The sequence below is a fragment of the Protomyctophum bolini genome, assembly GCF_963924005.1.
Source record: "Protomyctophum bolini genome assembly, chromosome: 11".
In the NCBI taxonomy this organism is placed as follows: domain Eukaryota; kingdom Metazoa; phylum Chordata; class Actinopteri; order Myctophiformes; family Myctophidae; genus Protomyctophum; species Protomyctophum bolini.
In genome coordinates, this window is record NC_137872.1 from 189554 (window position 1) to 211221 (window position 21668).

Genomic DNA, 21668 nt, shown 5'->3' on the forward strand with positions numbered 1-21668 from the left:
CCCAGAGTCAGAACTTAAACCCAGAGTCAGAACTAAACCTAGAGTCAGAACTTAAACCCAGAGTCAGAACTTAAACCCAGAGTCAGAACTAAACCCAGAGTCAGAACTAAACCCAGAGTCAGAACTAAACCCAGAGTCAGAACTAAACCCAGAGTCAGAACTAAACCCAGAGTCAGAACTAAACCTAGAGTCAGAACTAAACCCAGAGTCAGAACTAAACCCAGAGTCAGAACTAAACCCAGAGTCAGAACTAAACCCAGAGTCAGAACTTAAACCCAGAGTCAGAACTTAAACCCAGAGTCAGAACTAAACCCAGAGTCAGAACTAAACCTAGAGTCAGAACTAAACCCAGAGTCAGAACTAAACCCAGAGTCAGAACTAAACCCAGAGTCAGAACTAAACCCAGAGTCAGAACTAAACCTAGAGTCAGAACTTAAACCCAGAGTCAGAACTAAACCCAGAGTCAGAACTAAACCTAGAGTCAGAACTAAACCCAGAGTCAGAACTAAACCCAGAGTCAGAACTAAACCCAGAGTCAGAACTTAAACCCAGAGTCAGAACTAAACCCAGAGTCAGAACTAAACCCAGAGTCAGAACTAAACCCAGAGTCAGAACTAAACCCAGAGTCAGAACTTAAACCCAGAGACAGAACTAAACCTAGAGTCAGAACTTAAACCCAGAGTCAGAACTAAACCCAGAGTCAGAACTAAACCCAGAGTCAGAACTAAACCTAGAGTCAGAACTTAAACCCAGAGTCAGAACTAAACCCAGAGTCAGAACTAAACCCAGAGTCAGAACTTAAACCCAGAGTCAGAACTAAACCCAGAGTCAGAACTTAAACCCAGAGTCAGAACTAAACCCAGAGTCAGAACTAAACCCAGAGTCAGAACTTAAACCCAGAGTCAGAACTAAACCTAGAGTCAGAACTTAAACCCAGAGTCAGAACTAAACCCAGAGTCAGAACTTAAACCCAGAGTCAGAACTTAAACCCAGAGTCAGAACTAAACCCAGAGTCAGAACTAAACCCAGAGTCAGAACTAAACCTAGAGTCAGAACTTAAACCCAGAGTCAGAACTAAACCCAGAGTCAGAACTTAAACCCAGAGTCAGAACTAAACCCAGAGTCAGAACTAAACCCAGAGTCAGAACTTAAACCCAGAGTCAGAACTAAACCCAGAGTCAGAACTTAAACCCAGAGTCAGAACTAAACCCAGAGTCAGAACTAAACCCAGAGTCAGAACTTAAACCCAGAGTCAGAACTTAAACCCAGAGTCAGAACTAAACCCAGAGTCAGAACTTAAACCCAGAGTCAGAACTAAACCCAGAGTCAGAACTTAAACCCAGAGTCAGAACTAAACCCAGAGTCAGAACTTAAACCCAGAGTCAGAACTAAAGGCAGGGGGCACGGTGGCACAGTTGGTAGTGCTGTCGCCTTACAGCTAGAAGGTCCTGGGTTCAATTCCCGCTCGGGGCGCTGTGGGTGCTGGCGGCGTGTTTCCTCCTCCGCGTCATCAGTGCCCATACCCGAGGCGGGGGTTGGCGAAAGGGCCTTTCTGTGTGGAGTTTGCATGTTCTCCCCGTGTCCCCTAGGGTAGATACCCTCACAAAAACATGCAGTAATCCTGGTCTCTAAACTGCCTCCCCCTGGCCAGCCGGGGCGCCTGATGGAGGGGAAAGGAACTGGTTGGAATAACGTGTTCCTTCCACGCGCTACGTCCAACCAGGGAAACTCCCCCCTGCCAGGTGTAAAGGAGCAACTTGGACACTCAAGCATGAAGCATGAGTTAAGTCCGTTGCTCTCCCCAGGTTGGTGGAGGGTGTGTAGAGCCCAGGATCACAGTAGATGATTGACACAGGGGTGAAAAATGGGTTACAAAATCGTGGGATAAAAAATATATTAAAAAAAAAAAGAACTAAAGGCAGAGTCAAGCAGAGGTATGTTTCTATTTAATTATTCACCACATACAGTATAATTATGGAACAACCTGTCAGGAATAAACAAGGAACAACCTCATCTCATTCGCTATAGATGTCAGCGCTGTGAGAGAATGTACAGTAATGAAAGAAGGTAAACTCTCACCAGAGGCTTTACATTTATTTAGTCACTTACAGTAAAGGCAGTTTCTGCATTAATAATAATAATAATAATAATAAACAGTTTCTGCGTTAACCACTTCGACCTCAGTGTTCCAATTCTATACAGTGATTTTGTGGACAGGGAAGAATAATAAAGGTTAACGTTTATATGTAAACTTTATTGTCCATTAAATTGAACATAACTGCTTTAAAATACTATATATGAAATGCATTCCCATAAAGCAGGCCTGGAATTTCATCCTTTTAGGGGCGAGGCCACTTGGCCTTTAGTGTGGTCAACTTTGTGAGGGCACAAGGCCGAGTGACGCCAGGGCATGAAGGCCATACATTAAAACAATTATTTTAAGTCCCCGGTCATAATTATTTTAGCTTAAAAGTTAAGGATGATTACATTTTTATTTTTATTTCAAGGCTGGTTCAGAACAGTGCTTCTTTTTTTTTTATATATATATTTTTTATCCCACGATTTTGTAACCCATTTTTCACCCCTGTGTCAATCATCTAATGTGATCCTGGGCTCTACACACCCTCCACCAACCTAGTCCCCATATATGAGGACAAGGGGAGAGCAACCTAGTCCCCATATATGGGGGACAAGGGGAGACCAACCTAGTCCCCATATATGGGGGACAAGGGGAGAGCAACCTAGTCCCCATATATGGGGGACAAGGGGAGAGCAACCTAGTCCCCATATATGGGGGACAAGGGGAGACCAACGGACTTAACTCATGCTCCCTTCATGCCTGAGTGTCCAAGTTGCTCCTTTACACCTGACAGGGGGGAGTTTCCCTGGTTGGACGTCGTAGCGCGTGGAAGGAACACGTTATTCCAACCAGTTCCTTTCCCCTCCATCAGGCGCCCCGGCTGGCCAGGGGGAGGCAGTTTAGTGACCAGGATTACTGCTTGTTTTTGTGAGGGTACCTGCCCTAGGGGACACGGGGAGAACATGCAAACTCCACACAGAACAGTGCTTCTTAAATAAATAACCACAGCTTTAAATAACAAAATATGAGTAGCTATACTGTTGTAAAATATTGTAAACATGTCTGTGGCATGTATTGAGGGTGGTTAAATAAAGCGGTTAAATATCTGAAAAGCCAATGTAATAATTATTGATAGTGCCCATCAAAACAACGCATTGAAGCCATCAAAATGATATAAAAAAGTTTGTAAATGTATATGTAAATGTAATGGCGGTCCCTGACTCATCTGTCTTTCAGCTAAACTTGACCTTGGCTTGAAATACGTTGAAGGCCCCTTAGGGCTTAACCCATTCTGGGCGGGAACCCCTTTTGGTGTTAGCATTATGTTCTACTTTATAGCTATTGAAAAATAGCAGATCTACAAGCTCATGGCGCGCTACGAGCTTGTAGGTCTGCTATTTTTGAAAAGTCGTGAAAATGTGGCGCAAATCTTTGAATATATATTTCAGAGCGAACATTTTGAACAAAAATATTTGCTTCTGGGGGGGGGGGGGGGGTCCCAGATATTGGGGTCTGCGGCCAAATACAGATAATTCTGGGGGTCCTTGACATGAAAAAGGTTGAGCACCACTGACATATAGAAACATGGGTTTTTCAGAAAAATGTTAGGATTTAGAAGCATTTCTTTTTAATCGACTTCAGTCCAAAATGGGTTAAGTTTGCTAAATCACATCTAATGATACCAATCTCATACATGAAGCTCTACTCCATTCAACCTGGCTGTTTGTGCACGTACATCTGTGGATCATTAATAATAATAATAATAATAATAATAATAAAAATCTGTGGATCATTGACACACAGAAGCCCCAGAAGTGGGGCAGCGGTGGCAGAGCGGTTTGCGGAGCGGTCTTGATATCGGCACGTTAAAATTACCACCGTTGAAATGCCCTTGGACAAGGCATTGAACCCCTACCATGAAATGTTCTATGAGCAGGGCCTGGCTGTAAACAAGTTCTTGAGCTTAGTCCAGTTACCCTGGGTAAACATTTCTTTCAAACAAACTTTCTTTCCCTTGCTTTTACCTCTCTGTCCTAAAAAGTCAAACAGACAAAATCGGGTAATTGCAGGACGTTTTAAAGTAAACCCTCTAATTATTCAGTTTGTTTATTGTGTGACAAAATGTCCGTTTGCTAAAACAATGCCATGCTCTGTTGGCTCGGTTTAATATGTGTTGCCTGGCAACCTCCTCCGTCTGTAGTGTGTGTTCTATCAGAGTTGTGCTAGCGTGTGTGTGTTCTATCTAGTGTGTGTAGTGTAGCGTGTGTTCTATCAGAGTTGTGCTAGCGTGTGTGTGCCGTCGTCCGTAACTCTTCCTGGATAGATGACTCCCGTCGCGCCTCAGTCGCCCAAACATCGATCCTGCCACCGGCGGCGTCGTTAACTCACATTACCTTTTAATTAGGTTATTTAATTAGAACTGTCGATTGCAACGCTCCGGCCTGAAAGTTAAGGGTTTTTTTCCCTGCTTCGTATCGCTGTCCCTCATCCCTCTGTGAGAGGGATGAGGGACAGGGGTACGAGTGACCGTACAGGGGCAGAGGATTTAGAGTTGTCTCTGTGTGAGAGGGATGAGGGACAGGGGTACGAGTGACCGTACAGGGGCAGAGGATTTAGAGTTGTCTCTGTGTGAGAGGGATGAGGGACAGGGATACGAGTGACCGTACAGGGGCAGAGGATTTAGAGTTGTCTCTGTGTGAGAGGGATGAGGGACAGGGGTACGAGTGACCGTACAGGGGCAGAGGATTTAGAGTTGTCTCTGTGTGAGAGGGATGAGGGACAGCGGTACGAGTGACCGTACAGGGGCAGAGGATTTAGAGTTGTCTCTGTGTGAGAGGGATGAGGGACAGGGGTACGAGTGACCGTACAGGGGCAGAGGATTTAGAGTTGTCTCTGTGTGAGAGGGATGAGGGACAGCGGTACGAGTGACCGTACAGGGGCAGAGGATTTAGAGTTGTCTCTGTGTGAGAGGGATGAGGGACAGCGGTACGAGTGACCGTACAGGGGCAGAGGATTTAGAGTTGTCAGACTGAATGACATCTCTGTGTTGACTGACTGGGCGGAGAACCCATGGCCACGCTTCATCGGCATTCTGTCCTCTGGGCTGACGTTGTCACTGTGTGTGTGTGTGTGTGTGTGTGTGTGTGTGTGTGTGTGTGTGTGTGTGTGTGTGTGTGTGTGTGTGTGTGTGTGTGTGTGTGTGTGTGTGTGTGTGTGTGTGTGTGTGTGTGTGTGTGTGTGTGTGTGTGTGTGTGTGTGTGTGTGTGTGTGTGTGTGTGTGTGTGTGTGTGTGTGTGTGTGTGTGTGTGTGTGTGTGTGTGTGTGTGTGTGTGTGTGTGTGTGTGTGTGTGTGTGTGTGTGTGTGTGTGTGCACGCGTGTGCGTGTTGCCAAAACATCATTTGAATAACAATACATTTGCTCCTTGTTTGGTTGAATCCCGTGTGCGCTAGGTTGTTAAAACTCCTTGTGAGCTCTACGTACTTCCATTTTCCCTTGGTATAAATGTCCAAATTGAGGCCCACTGGTGTAGCGGTGTTTCCGCTGAGCCAACATGCACAATAGCAGCACCCTGACTCTGTTTGTACCAGAATGGAACAGAGCCTTCATTAGCATCATTAACACTGACTCTGTTTGACCAGAATGGAACAGAGCCTTCATTAGCATCATTAACACTGACTCTGTTTGACCAGAATGGAACAGAGCCTTCATTAGTATCATTAACACTGACACTGTTGTTTGACCAGAATGGAACAGAGCCTTCATTAGCATCGTTAACACTGACTTTGTTGTTTGACCAGAATGGAACAGAGCCTTCATTAGTATATCATTAACACTGACTCTGTTTGACCAGAATGGAACAGAGCCTTCATTAGTATCCGCGGTAACAGCCTCTGAAGGAAGTTGAGAAGGGTGAAGGTATTTCTAAAATGCCTATAAATGTGTGCATAGAGCCCGTTGCGCCCTGTGTTCCGCGCCCTGCGTTCCGCGCCCTGCGTTCCGCGCCCTAGCTGTGCCATAGGCTCTCTTTCTGTCTCTCAAATTCATGCACGCTGCAGGCAATAACTCACGTGCAGCGCCCACACCGCCCACACCGCCCCGCGCCCACACAGATGTTGCCTACCATGGCTTTAAAAACACATGTGGTGTAGATGGACGGATGCATAAAGAGTCAAAGACTCTTCCTCGGTTTTCTCTGGGGCTTTCTTGCCTCGTCACGTTGAAAATATGACCAGGAAGGTGCAACTCTCTGCCTAATTAGCTATCTGTCCTTTTTTCCCCCTTTCCAGTCCTTTGATGAGTGTGTCTATACACACACGCAAGTGAACAGACGCACACACACGCACGCACGCACGCACGCACGCACGCACGCACGCACGCACGCACGCACGCACACACACACACACACACACACACACACACACACACACACACACACACACACACACACACATGGTGATGACTCATTCCTGCAAAAAAAAGCAGGAACAATTAGGACTTCACAGGACAGCGGAGTTGAAAGCCCAGACTCCGTTCCTGTTTTAAGTATGTCAGACTTGCCGATGTTATCTATACTGTACACAGCATGCAGCGATGCTTATATCTTTCACACAGTGGTGGTACAGTAAAACACTGCTTCTCAAACCCTTTATTCTTAAATGTTTGGTCACGCGAACATATACAGTAAGCACACACACACACACACACACACACACACACACACACACACACACACACACACACACACATGTTGTCAGCCATGTTTAACCACTTATATAAAGCGATAGTTTAAGTAGATGTAGCCAAAGTTTAAATAGGGCTGAAGTGGTTCATATTATGATGTTTTGTAATAATAACCCAAGTCTACACACTAAGGTTTTTAAAATACTTTTTTGTGGAAGGATACTCCAGTAAAGTAAAAGTACCTCAGTGAATGTATACTTTCCGCCGCCGTCACATTATCCGTGTGACGTTTTCGGTCGTGCTTTTGTTTTGTAGTATTTTCGGTTGTGCTTTTGTTTTGTAGTATTTTCGGTTGTGCTTTTGTTTTGTAGTATTTTCGGTCCCTTGGTTTTCCCTCTGTTGCTTTTGTTACCTGTGTTGTCTCACCACCTGTGATTATTAGTTTTTCTCCACCTGTGTCCTGTTGGTCTCTCAGCCAATCCCTGTGTTGATTTTGTTAGTTGTTCACCTGTGTCTAGTCAGTCTTTGTTTCTAGTCAGGGCGGCTGTGGCTCAGGAGGTAGAGCATGTCGTCCAATGATCCCTGGGTCGGCGGTTCGAATCCCGGCTCCTCCTCCTGTCCACATGTGGAAGTGTCCTTGGGCAAGACACTGAACCCTACACTGCCTCCAATGAGTCGGTCGGTGTGAGCTCGCCACCACTAGTGTGTGAATGTGGGAAGTGAGGACGCTGGCGTCGACTGTTCGCCGCTTCACCTCCCAGTGTATGAATGAACCATTGTAAAGCGCTTTGAGCACTTGGAAAAGCGCTATAGAAATGCAATTCATTCATTATTTGTTTATATATTTATATATATGCCCCAGTGTGTTTCAGTCCTTTGTCAGATCCTCAATGTACCAGCGTGTTTATTCCTTGTATTCCTAGAACTTATTAGTTTCCTAGTGTTTATTCCTTGTATTCCTATACAACTTAGTAGTTTCCTAGTGTTTATTCCTTGTATTCCTAGAACTCGGTAGTTTCCTGGTGTTTCTCCTCGTGTATTCTTCCTCCCTCGTGTATTTAATTCTACTATTATTAACCCATTTTGACCTGAGATCAGATTCTAAAAAATGTTCTTCTACATCCTGACCGTTTTCTGAAAAAGCTATGTTTCTATGTCAGTCGTTCTTCGATTTAAAAAAAAAATAGCAGACCTACAAGCTCGTAGCTTGTAGATCTGCTATTTTTCAATAGCTATAAAGCATAATATATAACATGATGCCAAAACACCAAAAGGGGTTCCCGCCCCCCAAAATGGGTTAAAAAACCTCTTGCATCGTACTTAGCCTCCGTTTGTCTGTCCTATCTCTCTCCTCGTCTCAAACCGTGACAGCTAGCCGCTGCGTACGTATAGTCGCCGCAGCGCCGCGGCTAGCGTCCACGCTGAGCGCGCTCTGAGTGGATCCGATGTGACGGCGCTGTGAGCTGTGTTAACCCATTCTGACCTGAGATCAGATTCATACGAGGTTTCCACTGGACACACACTTGGTCTGATGAACCCATTCTGACCCGAGATCAGATTCTAAAAATGTCACAGTCGTTCTTTGATTTTTCAAAAATAGCAGACCTACAAGCTCGTAGCGCGCCACTCGGTGGCGCGCTATGAGCTTGTAGATCTGCTATTTTTCAATAGCTAAAGCATAACATGATGCTATAACACCAAAATGGGTTCCCGTTCAGAATGGGTTAAAGACAGGAACAGAACACCCAGGGAGGTCCTGAGGGAGAACCGGACCCTCCTTCACTTCAGCCCCGCTGACGCTGAGCGCCCGCGACAGCTGGAGGAGGGGCACGGGGCCGGGCCGGGCCGGGCGCCGCTGCCTGTTAAGTAATTGTATCTGTAGTGGTAGAAGGTTGTGGGTTCAGACCTGGCTGTGGTGAAGTCCTGTCAGACTGTCAGACAGTAGTAATTGTATCTGTAGAAGGTTGTGGGTTCAGACCTGGCTGTGGTGAAGTCCTGTCAGACTGTCAGACAGTAGTAATTGTATCTGTAGAAGGTTGTGGGTTCAGACCTGGCTGTGGTGAAGTCCTGTCAGACTGTCAGACAGTAGTAATTGTATCTGTAGTGGTAGAAGGTTGTGGGTTCAGACCTGGCTGTGGTGAAGTCCTGTCAGACTGTCAGACAGTAGTAATTGTATCTGTAGTGGTAGAAGGTTGTGGGTTCAGACCTGGCTGTGGTGAAGTCCTGTCAGACTGTCAGACAGTAGTAATTGTAGAAGGTTGTGGGTTCAGACCTGGCTGTGGTGAAGTCCTGTCAGACTGTCAGACAGTAGTAATTGTAGAAGGTTGTGGGTTCAGACCTGGTTGTGGTGAAGTCCTGTCAGACTGTCAGACAGTAGTAATTGTAGAAGGTTGTGGGTTCAGACCTGGTTGTGGTTAAGTCCTGTCAGACTGTCAGACTGTCAGACGGCGTGCCGTCAGTCTCCGTGGTGGCGTTCCCGCGTGGCCACGGGGGGACCGTTGGTTTGGTTGTTGGTTGCGATCCCGTGAGAGGAACGGAGGTTGTCGCCTCATCGTGTTAATATTATGAGCCCTGACTTCACACGCATGCAGAGCCTTGTTTAGGGGCAGGACTGTGGCTGTCCAATCAGAGCCTTGTTTAGGGGCAGGACTGTGGCTGTCCAATCAGAACCTTGTTGAGGGGCAGGACTGTGGCTGTCCAATCAGAACCTTGTTGAGGGGCAGGACTGTGGCTGTCCAATGTGATGTCCACCCATTACTGGTATGTTTTGACCTTTGCTTTGGTCAAATTACTGATCATTTCTGGTCCGGGACCTTTTCTTCGTGTCAGTCGCTTACTGTACACTTTTTTAAAAAAGGCAGAAAAAGGCCCCAAAAATATCTTAATCCATTCTGACCTGAGATCAGATTCTAAAAAAAAAAAAAGTTCTTCGATTTTTCAAAAATAGCAGACCTACAAGCTCGTAGCGCGCCACTCGGTGGCGCGCTACGAGCTTGTAGATCTGCTATTTTTAAAAAGCTAAAGCATAACGTAATGCTAACACCAAAAGGGGTTCCCGACTAAAATATCTTAACAAAACAGTGATCCTTTCTCAATGAAGGTTCATATATATTATTATTATTATTATTATTATTATTTATTTTTGAGAACATTTCACTTCTCGATATCTTTCAGAATTCCCCCCTTGTCCTGTACGTCTCGTACTAGTTCACTCTCTGTCGGTTATGTTGTAACAATCAGGCAAGCTATTAATTAATTAAGGAATAAATCAGCAGGACCGTATAGGGTTAATTACTCTAAACACTTTATGTAGGGATAAATAATAATAATAATACAACTTTATTTGTATAGCACCTTTCATGACATGAAATGCAGCTCAAAGTGCTTTACAGAACAATGGAGAATAAAAGAAAAGCAAGGCAACAACATTAAAAAAAAGCAGTAATGCAATACAGTGAGGACATGAATAAAAAATAAAAGATCAATTAAAAGCAATGTTGTAGAAGTGGGTCTTGAGCTGAGCTTTAAAAATGTCTACAGAGGCTGCCTGACGAAGGTACAGTGGGAGTTTGTTCCATGCCGACGGCCCGTAGAAGCAAAAAGCTGCTTCCCCGTATTTTTTAGTTGCCACTTTTTTTTGGCAAAGCGAGCAGGCCAGCAGTGGAAGACCTTAGGGGGCGGTTTGGGACATATTTAGGCAGGCAGTCAAGTAAAAGAATTTTAAAATCAATCCTAAAAACAACCGGAAGCCAGTGCAGTGATGCCAAAACTGGAGTAATATGTTCTCTCATCTTAGTTCTAGTTAAAACTCTGGCTGCTGCATTTTGGACAAGTTGTAATCTATCAGTTGTTTTCTTAGGCAGTCCTGAAAAAAGTGCATTGCAGTAGTCAAGCCGAGAAAAAACAATGCTCAAACGATGCTCAAACGTTCACAGGTAAACGGTACAGTACAGTACAGTACAGTACAGTACAGTACAGTGCAGTACAGTACAGTACAGTACAGTACAGTACAGTACAGTACAGTACAGTACAGTACACTTCACAATGACGTCTCTCTCTGTCTCTTTCTCTATACTAAATAAAATAAACAAAAAATAAACAAACTTAAACCAACTTTCAGTAATTACATTACTTTTTTTATTTGAAGGCGAACATTGGTTCAGAACAGTGCTTCTTAAATAAATCACAGCTTTAAATAACAAAATATAAGTAGCTGATGTAGAAGACATATTTAGAATCTGATCTCAGGTCAGAATGGAAAACTGTCAGGATGTAGAAGACATTTTTAGAATCTGATCTCAAGTCAGAATGGGTTTTTACTGTGTACATTATTGCTTGTAGAAGAAGAAAGGAAGATAATGAAGTCATTGGAGTCTGCAAACATCCAATGGTGGAGCAGTATTACCTTTGTTGTTCTAACTGTATATTGTAAACATGTCTGTGGCATGTATTGGGGTCCCAGTCCCCCCTAGGGGCCTATAGGCTAATCCAGATACATTTAATTTGGGGGTCCTTGAAATTAAAATGGCTGAGGATCACTGGGTTAAACTGTGAATCAATTCACAGAAGATACAATGACAGCCTACACAACTTTTTAATGAGGGCTTGGTTTAGAAAAGCCTATATTTTGTGCTAAAGTAATATATTGAATAACAGACATAAGATGTTCCCATTCAGACACAGAAGTAGCCTACTGGCCTATCATGTCTGCATTAAATTAAAAAGGAAAAAACAAATACCTCATGTTGTCGTGTATTGGTTAGTGGAGTCACATGACCAGGAAGCAGGTAACGACAGGTAACAGAAATGTATAGGGACACCAAAGGTGATGTAACAGGTTGTTATGATTCAAGTCTACAGAAGCGGTCACTACAATAAAGAAACCAGAAATATTATCTTGTGTATATGATTCAATTCATGTCCCTCACTGCTGCAAAGTTGTGTCAGTTCATTTTAAGCTCTGTATAGAGATTCAAAATGTTATACACTTTCTGTTGTAGTTGTAGTGTAGTTTGTTAAACACAGCTTAACGATGTTTAATTGGCTACAGCCGGCGATAGAGAGTGGTGAGAGTCGTCAACGCTGCATGCCCAGCTGGGTTGAGACGAGTGGATGTTTTTATTAGCGTCTTAATGTTGTTGTTGTTATTGTTGGAAGCTGTTGCTGAATTAAGGACTTTTCAGATGGAATAATTCATTTGGAACAATAAAATAAGAAGACATTCAGCAGGACTGCACAGGTAAGAGGTATAGTTAGACAGACGAGCTCAATTGTTCAACCGTGTAAACTATTAAAAGCATGCGTGGCTCACGCAGTTTATCAGTTTGACGCAACATGAAACCTGCATTTATAACAGTGAAGGGCCCGTTGTTACTTTAGTGTTACCCCGCTCTGAATCTCGTCAGCCATCATTTATCTTCCTTCATGTTTGTTATGAAATAACAGCAGTAAACAGCGTGGCTGGGCGTTCTGTGTGTGTGTGTGTGTGCGCGCGCGCGCGCGCGCGCGCGTCATGACGACCAGCTGGGGTAGTTAAGGCAAAGTAACGCAAAATAATCAAACCACTTGGCAAATGGCAAATTTTAATACAACAATACAATACACAAATATATCTCTGGTGTTCATGTGCGCTGCACAGATTGTTATCGTATTAAAGGACTGGAAAAAACGGTAAAATGAACTGCTGTGGGCGACGTTCAGTTCGGGGCACCGCGGCCACTGTGGCCGTCTGGGCATGTCATTTTTATCATTTTATTTATCATGTATCATATCACACGGCCAAAGAGAGGGGCAAAGACGGGCCGTCGTGAAATCCTTGCCCTGTGTACAGAAAATAAAGCAGAACAACATTAATAATAATGTGCTTTTGTCACAGTGTGAGCACATGTATGACACCATTTACATGATGCCTCATAGCACTAATAAGTGTTTATCACACAATACTGTCTGATCTGATCTTTCTGTTGCTGATGGCAATGTGCGTGCGTATCCTGGTCACTGGTGTGTGTGTGTGTGTGTGTGTGTGTGTGTGTGTGTGTGGTATCCAGGTATGCTATCCTGGTCACTCTGCTCCTGGACACTCCCCATGCCGTAGTAACTGTGTGTGTGTGTGTGTGTGTGTGTGTGTGTGTGTGTGTGTGTGTGGTATCCAGGTATGCGTATCCTGGTCACCCTCCTCCTGGACACTCTCCCCATGCCGTAGTAACTGTGTGTGTGTGTGTGTGTGTGGTATCCAGGTATGCGTATCCTGGTCACCCTCCTCCTGGACACTCTCCCCATGCCGTAGTAACTGTGTGTGTGTGTGTGTGTGTGTGTGTGTGTGTGGTATCCAGGTATGCGTATCCTGGTCACCCTCCTCCTGGACACTCTCCCCATGCCGTAGTAACTGTGTGTGTGTGTGTGTGTGGTATCCAGGTATGCGTATCCTGGTCACCCTCCTCCTGGACACTCTCCCCATGCCGTAGTAACTGTGTGTGTGTGTGTGTGTGTGGTATCCAGGTATGCGTATCCTGGTCACCCTCCTCCTGGACACCCTCCCCATGCTGGGGAACGTCCTCCTGCTCTGCTTCTTCGTCTTCTTCATCTTCGGCATCGTTGGCGTCCAGCTGTGGGCGGGGCTGCTGAGGAACCGCTGCTTCCTGGGAGAGGACGTCCCAACGTAAGACCGCCGCCTCTCGCAATATTCAACGTTCAAATGTTTCCGCCGTACAATTTACAATTTAGGCATTTAGCAGACGCTCTTAATCCAGAGCGACTTACATTAAGCAAGAACAAAAAAAGCATGAGAGTAGTGATTCCTCCCGAAGTCCCAAAAGAGACATTAGACGTTTTGACCGTGGCTTATAGCTGTCTTCTTCATCCAGAGAGACTATAATCTAATTGGAAGTATTGATCCAGGATCAAAGTTAGGCCTACTGATGAATGTGCAATGATTAACCCATTCTGGGCGGGAACCCCTTTTGGTGTTATAGCATCATGTCATGCTTTAGCTATTGAAAAAATAGCAGATCTACAAGCTCGTAGCGCGCCACCGAGTGGCGCGCTACGAGCTTGTACGAGCTTGGGAACCCGTTTTGGTGTTCAGCATCATGTTATGCTTTAGCTATTGAAAAATAGCAGATCTACAAGCTCATATCGCGCCACCGAGTGGCGCGATACGAGCTTGTAGGTCTGCTATTTTTGAAAAATTCGAAGAACGACTGACATTTTTAGAATCTGATCTCAGGTCAGAATGGGTTCATCAGACCAGTGTGTGTCCCGTGGAAACCTCGTATGAATCTGATCTCAGGTCAGAATGGGTTAAATGTCAAAGGATCCATTTGTAGGCGTGGCGTATATACTGTATGGATTTATAAGAGATTTAGACACAGCCAATTAGATGTTTTTCTTGTTGTTCTAAAGGTTTATTGCTGCTCCACCATTGGATGTTTTGCAGACTCCAATGACTTCATTCTCTTCCTTTCTTCTACAAAGCAATAATGTACACAGTAAAATGTGTTAATCCATTTTGGACTGAGGTCGATAAAAAAAGGCTTCTCAATAGAGCGTCGCAGTCTCTCCCCCTTTCAGAACAACGAGTGGCCCAGGAAATTATTTTCCATTAATTTTCTCCTTAGGCTTTTCCTAAAGTATTTATTTAAAGACGGTTACGCCGCGGACAAAGCCAACTCGGATCGTGACAAATCATGACAATGAACACAATGTTTTGGGGCCGATCAAATAATTTATAAGAAGAAAAACAAAACAAATAGTGTTGTCTCCTGCCTTTATTTTCTTCTTTCTAATGATTTGATCGGCCCAAAACATTGTGTTCATTGTCCTGATTTGTCACGATCCGAGTTGTCTTTGTCCGCGGCGTAACCGTCTTTAAATAAATACTTTCATTTGTAACACAGAAGCATGCTTTGGCAATGAAATATTTAGTGTCTATATGCTTTCTCTGTCTTCCTCTGTCCCCAATGAACAAACACACGGGCACGAACGGGCACACACACACACACACACACACACACACACACACACACACACACACACACACACACAAAATGTAGCTCTATTTATTCCCTCTCTCTCTCTCTCTCTCTCTCTCTCTCTCTCTCTCTTTCTCTTAGTGCATGCTTTGCCTTTGACCATGGTCAGTTGTATAAACTGAAATCTCTCTCTCTCTCTATCTCTCTCTCTCTCTCTCTCTCTCTCTCTCTCTCTCTCTCTCTCTCTCTCTCTCTCTCTCTCTCTCTCTCTCTCTCTCTCTCCCCCCCCGCCTGTCTGTCTGTCTCTTCCTGTCTTCCACATGATTCGTCTCTGGATGAGATTACAGTCATCATCAGACTCATCACGCATATTAGATTTGATATAAAAGAGCCTCAAGAAATCAAATTAGAATCTTTTCGCCAACCCTTTGCAGTTTGCAACAAAGTCCTTATATAATACTTCTTTAAGTAATACTGCTAGAAATACTTTACTCTACGCCCAACTAAAACTTTCACTTATTCTACTACTACTACTACTACTATTATAATTTCATAATTGCAGTAATATTTGCGGTTTATGGATATAAACAAATCATCCAAGCCATTCTTTTTAACATAACATGCCCATAATACCTAAAGTGAAAAGAATAAAATAACAGTTTAAAAGGGATCGACAGGAGGTTACATAACGGTTAGTGCTCGCTGTGGTCAAGCCAGCCTAATGGTTCCACATTGATACTTACAGAGCTAAACCTTATTCAACAACAAGACATTTTTCTGTTTTGGATCTGAGAGGCAAAGGGCTGTATTTTGCGTGTCTTAAGTACCAGGTCTTATTCCCTAACTTGAGTAAACTAAAGACCTGGGAGGCGTGATCAATGGTCTTTGGACACTCAGAATAGCCAAATGGCATTGATCACGCCTCCAGGTCTTTAGTTTACTCAAGTTATTGAATAAGACCTGGTACTTAAGACACGCAAAATACAGCCCTAAATGTCATCAGATGGTGGTCCGTGGCTCAAATGGGTCTGAGAGGCTAAATGTCTAGTACAAGAATCGCTTTTTAATATCAATTGACAGAAGAAACTGACTTGTTGTCAGCAGAAGTTGGAGGAGCCTTATTTATTTAGCTTGTCGTCATGAGGGGGGGCCAAGTAACCGTGACCATATTATCCACTTTAAACGTGGCATAGACAACGTTTCAAAGATAGTAAACAATGTCATTATTATGCTGATTACTGATTCCTATAATGATCTTGCATGATTAATGTGCATGTCTATATTTTATTTTGTTTTATAGCAGTTCACGTCTTATTTGCTGTCATGCTGTGTTGACATATCTTTATCCCATTCTGAACGGGAACCCATTTTGGTGTTAGCATCATGTTATGCTTTAGCTATTGAAAAACAGCAGATCTACAAGCTCATAGCGCGCCACTCTACGAGCTTGTAGGTCTGCTATTTTTGAAAAATCGAAGAACGACTGACATTTTTTAGAATCTGATCTCAGGTCAGAATGGGTTCATCAGACCAGTGTGTGTCCAGTGGAAACCTCGTATGAATCTGATCTCAGGTCAGAATGGGTTCATCAGACCAGTGTGTGTCCAGTGGAAACCTCGTATGAATCTGATCTCAGGTCAGAATGGGTTATTGAATTGCAAATATTGAATGGCAGCGGGAGTTGGAGGATATGATCTTTTGTCTGTGATATTAAGGCAGACATTCTGTACTGTTTCTAATACATCAATATGACTGATGACTTCAATGTGCTTGTTGTCGTGTGGCAATCCTTGCTTGAACTCAAGTGCGATTTAACCCATTCTGACCTGAGATCAGTTTCTAAAAATGACTTCTACATCCTGACAGTTTTCTGAAAAAGCCATGTTTCTAATATGTCAGTCGATTTTTCAAAAATAGCTAAAGCATAGCATAATGCACCACCAAAAGGGGTTCCCGCCCCAAAATGGATTAATCGCTAAGCAATGGGTAAGAAGCACAGAGGAAATGGTTTTATTTTCAAAAGTTGCCGATTGAAAAAAAAACATTCACGTGAAAAGAGAACATGAATTGATGAAAAACATCTACACACTCCGTTGATAAAGTTTGAGGTGAGAGACACACTGTATATCCATATTTTGATGCCATACCATGACGACCTCATCTCGTGTGGTGTACTTTTAAAGCTTTTTACGGCTTTCTTACTCACCGTTGTCAATCCAACATGGCACATTACGTACATACGTGTGTTTGGAGATGGGTAGGGTTGTCCTGATCACATTACATACGTGTGTTTGGAGATGGGTAGGGTTGTCCTGATCACATTACATACGTGTGTTTGGAGATGGGTAGGGTTGTCCTGATCACATTACATACGTGTGTTTGGAGATGGGTAGGGTTGTCCTGATCACATTACATACGTGTGTTTGGAGATGGGTAGGGTTGTCCTGATCACATTACATACGTGTGTTTGGAGATGGGTAGGGTTGTCCTGATCGCATTACATACGTGTGTTTGGAGATGGGTAGGGTTGTCCTGATCACATTACATACGTGTGTTTGGAGATGGGTAGGGTTGTCCTGATCACATTACATACATGTGTTTGGAGATGGGTAGGGTTGTCCTACATACACATTACATACGTGTGTTTGGAGATGGGTAGGGTTGTCCTGATCACATTACATACGTGTGTTTGGAGATGGGTAGGGTTGTCCTGATCACATTACATACGTGTGTTTGGAGATGGGTAGGGTTGTCCTGATCACATTACATACGTGTGTTTGGAGATGGGTAGGGTTGTCCTGATCACATTACATACGTGTGTTTGGAGATGGGTAGGGTTGTCCTGATCGGAAAGCGGGGCCGATCACATCATTTTCAAATCGGGAGCCAAGAAACCTGATGGGAACATCCCTAGTGTCAATATTATATCCATATCATGATATTAGACTGCATATTGTCTGTGATTTGGGATATATCTGTCATTAAAAAAAAAAATCAACGATTTTCTTAGTTTTAAGGGTAACTGTTGTAGAATTGCAATATTACACTTCAGTGATGCTTACCGCATCACTGTCGTGGGAATAATCACGTTAAACAACACCCTCTCGTGTAATATTGCTTAAATAATATACTATAGAACCAATTTTAGTCCGCGGACAAATACAGATGTGCCATTCCAACACTTTAGGTTTTCCTGTACTTTTCTTGCATTTATTTTCTTCTGAAAATACTTGTTTTCCCAAAAGCTATGTTTCTATGTCAGTTGTTTTCAAAAATAGCAGACCTACAAGCTCATAGCGCGCCACTCGGTGGCGTGCTATGAGCTTGTAGGTCTGCTATTTTCGAAAACAACTGACATAGAAACAGAAAACTGTCAGGATGTAGAAGACATTTTTAGAATCTGATCTCAGGTCAGAATGGGTTAACTCACAGCCTCTAACCCAGGGTGTTTCCCTGTCCCTACAGACTGTACAACCTGTCCATCAGTCTCTATTATAACCCAGGGTGTTTCCTAGTCCTTTACAGACTGTACAACCTGTCCATCAGTCCCTACTACATGTCTCTATGTCCCTATGTCCCTACAGGCTGTACAACCTGTCCATCAGTCCCTACTACATGTCTCTATGTCCCTATGTCCCTACAGGCTGTACAACCTGTCCATCAGTCCCTACTACATGTCTCTATGTCCCTATGTCCCTACAGACTGTACAACCTGTCCATCAGTCCCTACTACATGTCTCTATGTCCCTATGTCCCTACAGGCTGTACAACCTGTCCATCAGTCCCTACTACATGTCTCTATGTCCCTACAGGCTGTACAACCTGTCCATCAGTCCCTACTACATGTCTCTATGTCCCTATGTCCCTACAGGCTGTACAACCTGTCCATCAGTCCCTACTACATGTCCCTATGTCCCTACAGACTGTACAACCTGTCCATCAGTCCCTACTATATGTCTCTATGTCCCTATGTCCCTACAGGCTGTACAACCTGTCCACCAGTCTCTACTACATGTCTCTATGTCCCTATGTCCCTACAGACTGTACAACCTGTCCATCAGTCCCTACTACATGTCTCTATGTCCCTATGTCCCTACAGGCTGTACAACCTGTCCATCAGTCCCTACTACATGTCTCTATGTCCCTATGTCCCTACAGACTGTACAACCTGTCCATCAGTCCCTACTACATGTCTCTATGTCCCTATGTCCCTACAGGCTGTACAACCTGTCCATCAGTCCCTACTACATGTCTCTATGTCCCTATGTCCCTACAGGCTGTACAACCTGTCCATCAGTCCCTACTACATGTCGGAGGAGGGCGAGGAGAGCCCGTTCATCTGCTCCGCGCCGCGGGAGAACGGGATGCTTCGCTGCCACGACGTTCCGCCCTACAGCGACGGGGGCGGGGCCGAGTGCTCGCTGGCCGCCGCCCCTCCTCCCCTCCGGGGGGGCGTGGCCCTGACAGAACCGCCCCCCAGCGGCGGGGGGGGAGGAGGAGGAGGAGGAGCCGGCGGGAACGGCGGCGGCTGCGTGAACTGGAACCAGTACTACAACGTGTGTCGCCCCGGGGACTTCAACCCCCACAAGGGGGCGGTCAACTTCGACAACATCGCCTACGCCTGGATAGCCATATTCCAGGTGAGACCTCACTGTGCACACCATTACATTACATTACATTCAAAGGGCTTTATTGGCATGAGAAAACATTTACGTTTACATTGCCAAAAGCAGAAAGAACAATACAACAATAACAGTAATACAATCAAAACAAAAATGATGTACATTTGAAAGTCAGAATCTTTAACCCATTCTGACCTGAGATCAGATTCTAAAAATGTCTTCTACATCCTGACAGTTTTCCATTCTGACCTGAGATCAGATTCTAAAAATGTCTTCTACGTCAGTCCTTCTTCGATTCTTTCAAAAATGGCGCGCTACGAGCTTGTAGATCTGCTATTTTTAAATAGCTGAAGCACGACATGATGCTAACACCATGCAGGGATATACACAATGATTAGTCTTTAGGGTGGTTGTGTTCCATTTGATATCCTTCTCCTATATCACAGCAACTCACAAATCTCGCTGCTGTGTTTTCACATTGTTGTACTTCGCCCAGCAGATATGGGAGTTTTACTTTCTGTCATTGGTCACGTTTGTGTGTGGTTGTAATCTGTGGGAAGTATGTGTCTCTGATGTCTTGGTATACAATGGACAGACGGTTAGACAAGCAGACATACACATGGATGTGTGGATAGAGACATATGCAGTGTATTGACATGTACATATTATATATAGAAAACATGCATGTTATTATGGATCACTGCAGTTCTAGGAAGTCCATGCTGTGATTGGCCAGTTAGTCGCCGTGATTGACAGTTCACACAGCGTCTCTCTATAGAAGGTGAATCAGAAGTTAACACCTTAATGTTTTCTTTTTTTTTAATATTTTTTAGCCCACGATTTTGTAACTCATTTTTCACCCCTGTGTCAATCATCTAATGTGATCCTGGGCTCTACACACCCTCCACCAACCTAGTCCCCATATATGGGGGACATGGGGAGACCAACCTAGTCCCCATATATGGGGGACAAGGGGAGAGCAACAGACTTGAACTCATGCTTCCTTCATTCCTGAGTGTCCAAGTTGCTCTTTTACAACCTGACGGGGGGGGGGGGGGGGGGGAGTTTCCCTGGTTGGACGTAGCGTAGCGCGTGGAAGGAACACGTTATTCTGACAGGGGGGGAGTTTCCCTGGTTGGACGTAGCGCGTGGAAGGAACACGTTATAAATGGTGCATTTATATAGCGCCTTTATCCAAGGCGCTTTACATAGATTGTGCATTACATTCACCCATTCATACACCGATTGCGGCAGAAAGCCATGCAAGGTACCAACCAGCAAATCGGGAGCAATTTGGGGTTCAGTGTCTTGCCCAAGGACACTTCGACATGTAGACAGGAGGAGCCGGGATTCGAACCGCCGACCCATGGATCATTGGACGACCTGCTCTACCTCCTGAGCCACAGTCGCCCCTGTATCCTGACAGGGGGGAGTTTCCCTGGTTGGACGTAGCGTAGCGCGTGGCAGGAACACGTTATTCCAACCATTAACACCTTAATGTTAAAGAACAACATTTACTCTGAGTTGGTTCAATATTTTTACACTCTCGGTAACAAATGGCTAAATGATGGATGATCTGATGGGTCTGCGAGTGTATCTACTGTAGATCTGAGGGGTCTGGGAGTGTATCTACTGTAGATCTGAGGGGTCTGGGAGTGTATCTACTGTAGATCTGAGGGGTCTGGGAGTGTATCTACTGTAGATCTGAGGGGTCTGGGAGTGTATCTACTGTAGATCTGAGGGGTCTGGGAGTGTATCTACTGTAGATCTGAGGGGTCTGGGAGTGTATCTACTGTAGATCTGAGGGGTCTGGGAGTGTATCTACTGTAGATCTGAGGGGTCTGGGAGTGTATCTACTGTAGATCTGAGGGGTCTGGAGTGTATCTACTGTAGATCTGAGGGGTCTGGGAGTGTATCTACTGTAGATCTGAGGGGTCTGGGAGTGTATCTACTGTAGATCTGAGGGGTCTGGGAGTGTATCTACTGTAGATCTGAGGGGTCTGGAGTGTATCTACTGTAGATCTGAGGGGTCTGGGAGTGTATCTACTGTAGATCTGAGGGGTCTGGGAGTGTATCTACTGTAGATCTGAGGGGTCTGGGAGTGTATCTACTGTAGATCTGAGGGGTCTGGGAGTGTATCTACTGTAGATCTGAGGGGTCTGGGAGTGTATCTACTGTAGATCTGAGGGGTCTGGGAGTGTATCTACTGTAGATCTGAGGGGTCTGGGAGTGCATCTACTGTAGATCTGAGGGGTCTGGGAGTGCATCTACTGTAGATCTGATGGGTCTGGGAGTGTATCTACTGTAGATCTGAT

General features: G+C 44.5%; 1 protein-coding gene across 1 annotated transcript in view; it reads left to right on the forward strand.

Annotated features, from left to right (window-relative positions):
- Positions 1-11682: 11682 nt before the first annotated feature.
- Positions 11683-21668, forward strand: part of LOC308324387 (voltage-dependent T-type calcium channel subunit alpha-1G-like) — a gene marked incomplete at its 3' end in the record, with an annotated part of 10152 nt that continues 166 nt past the window's right edge. Inside the window, exons 1-3 of the mRNA XM_080776431.1 lie at positions 11683-12000; positions 13260-13419; positions 19008-19371. Coding sequence (XP_080632557.1) covers positions 13262-13419; positions 19008-19371 — 522 coding nt within the window. The 5' untranslated portion in view covers positions 11683-12000; positions 13260-13261. The remainder of the gene's footprint in view (positions 12001-13259; positions 13420-19007; positions 19372-21668) is intronic.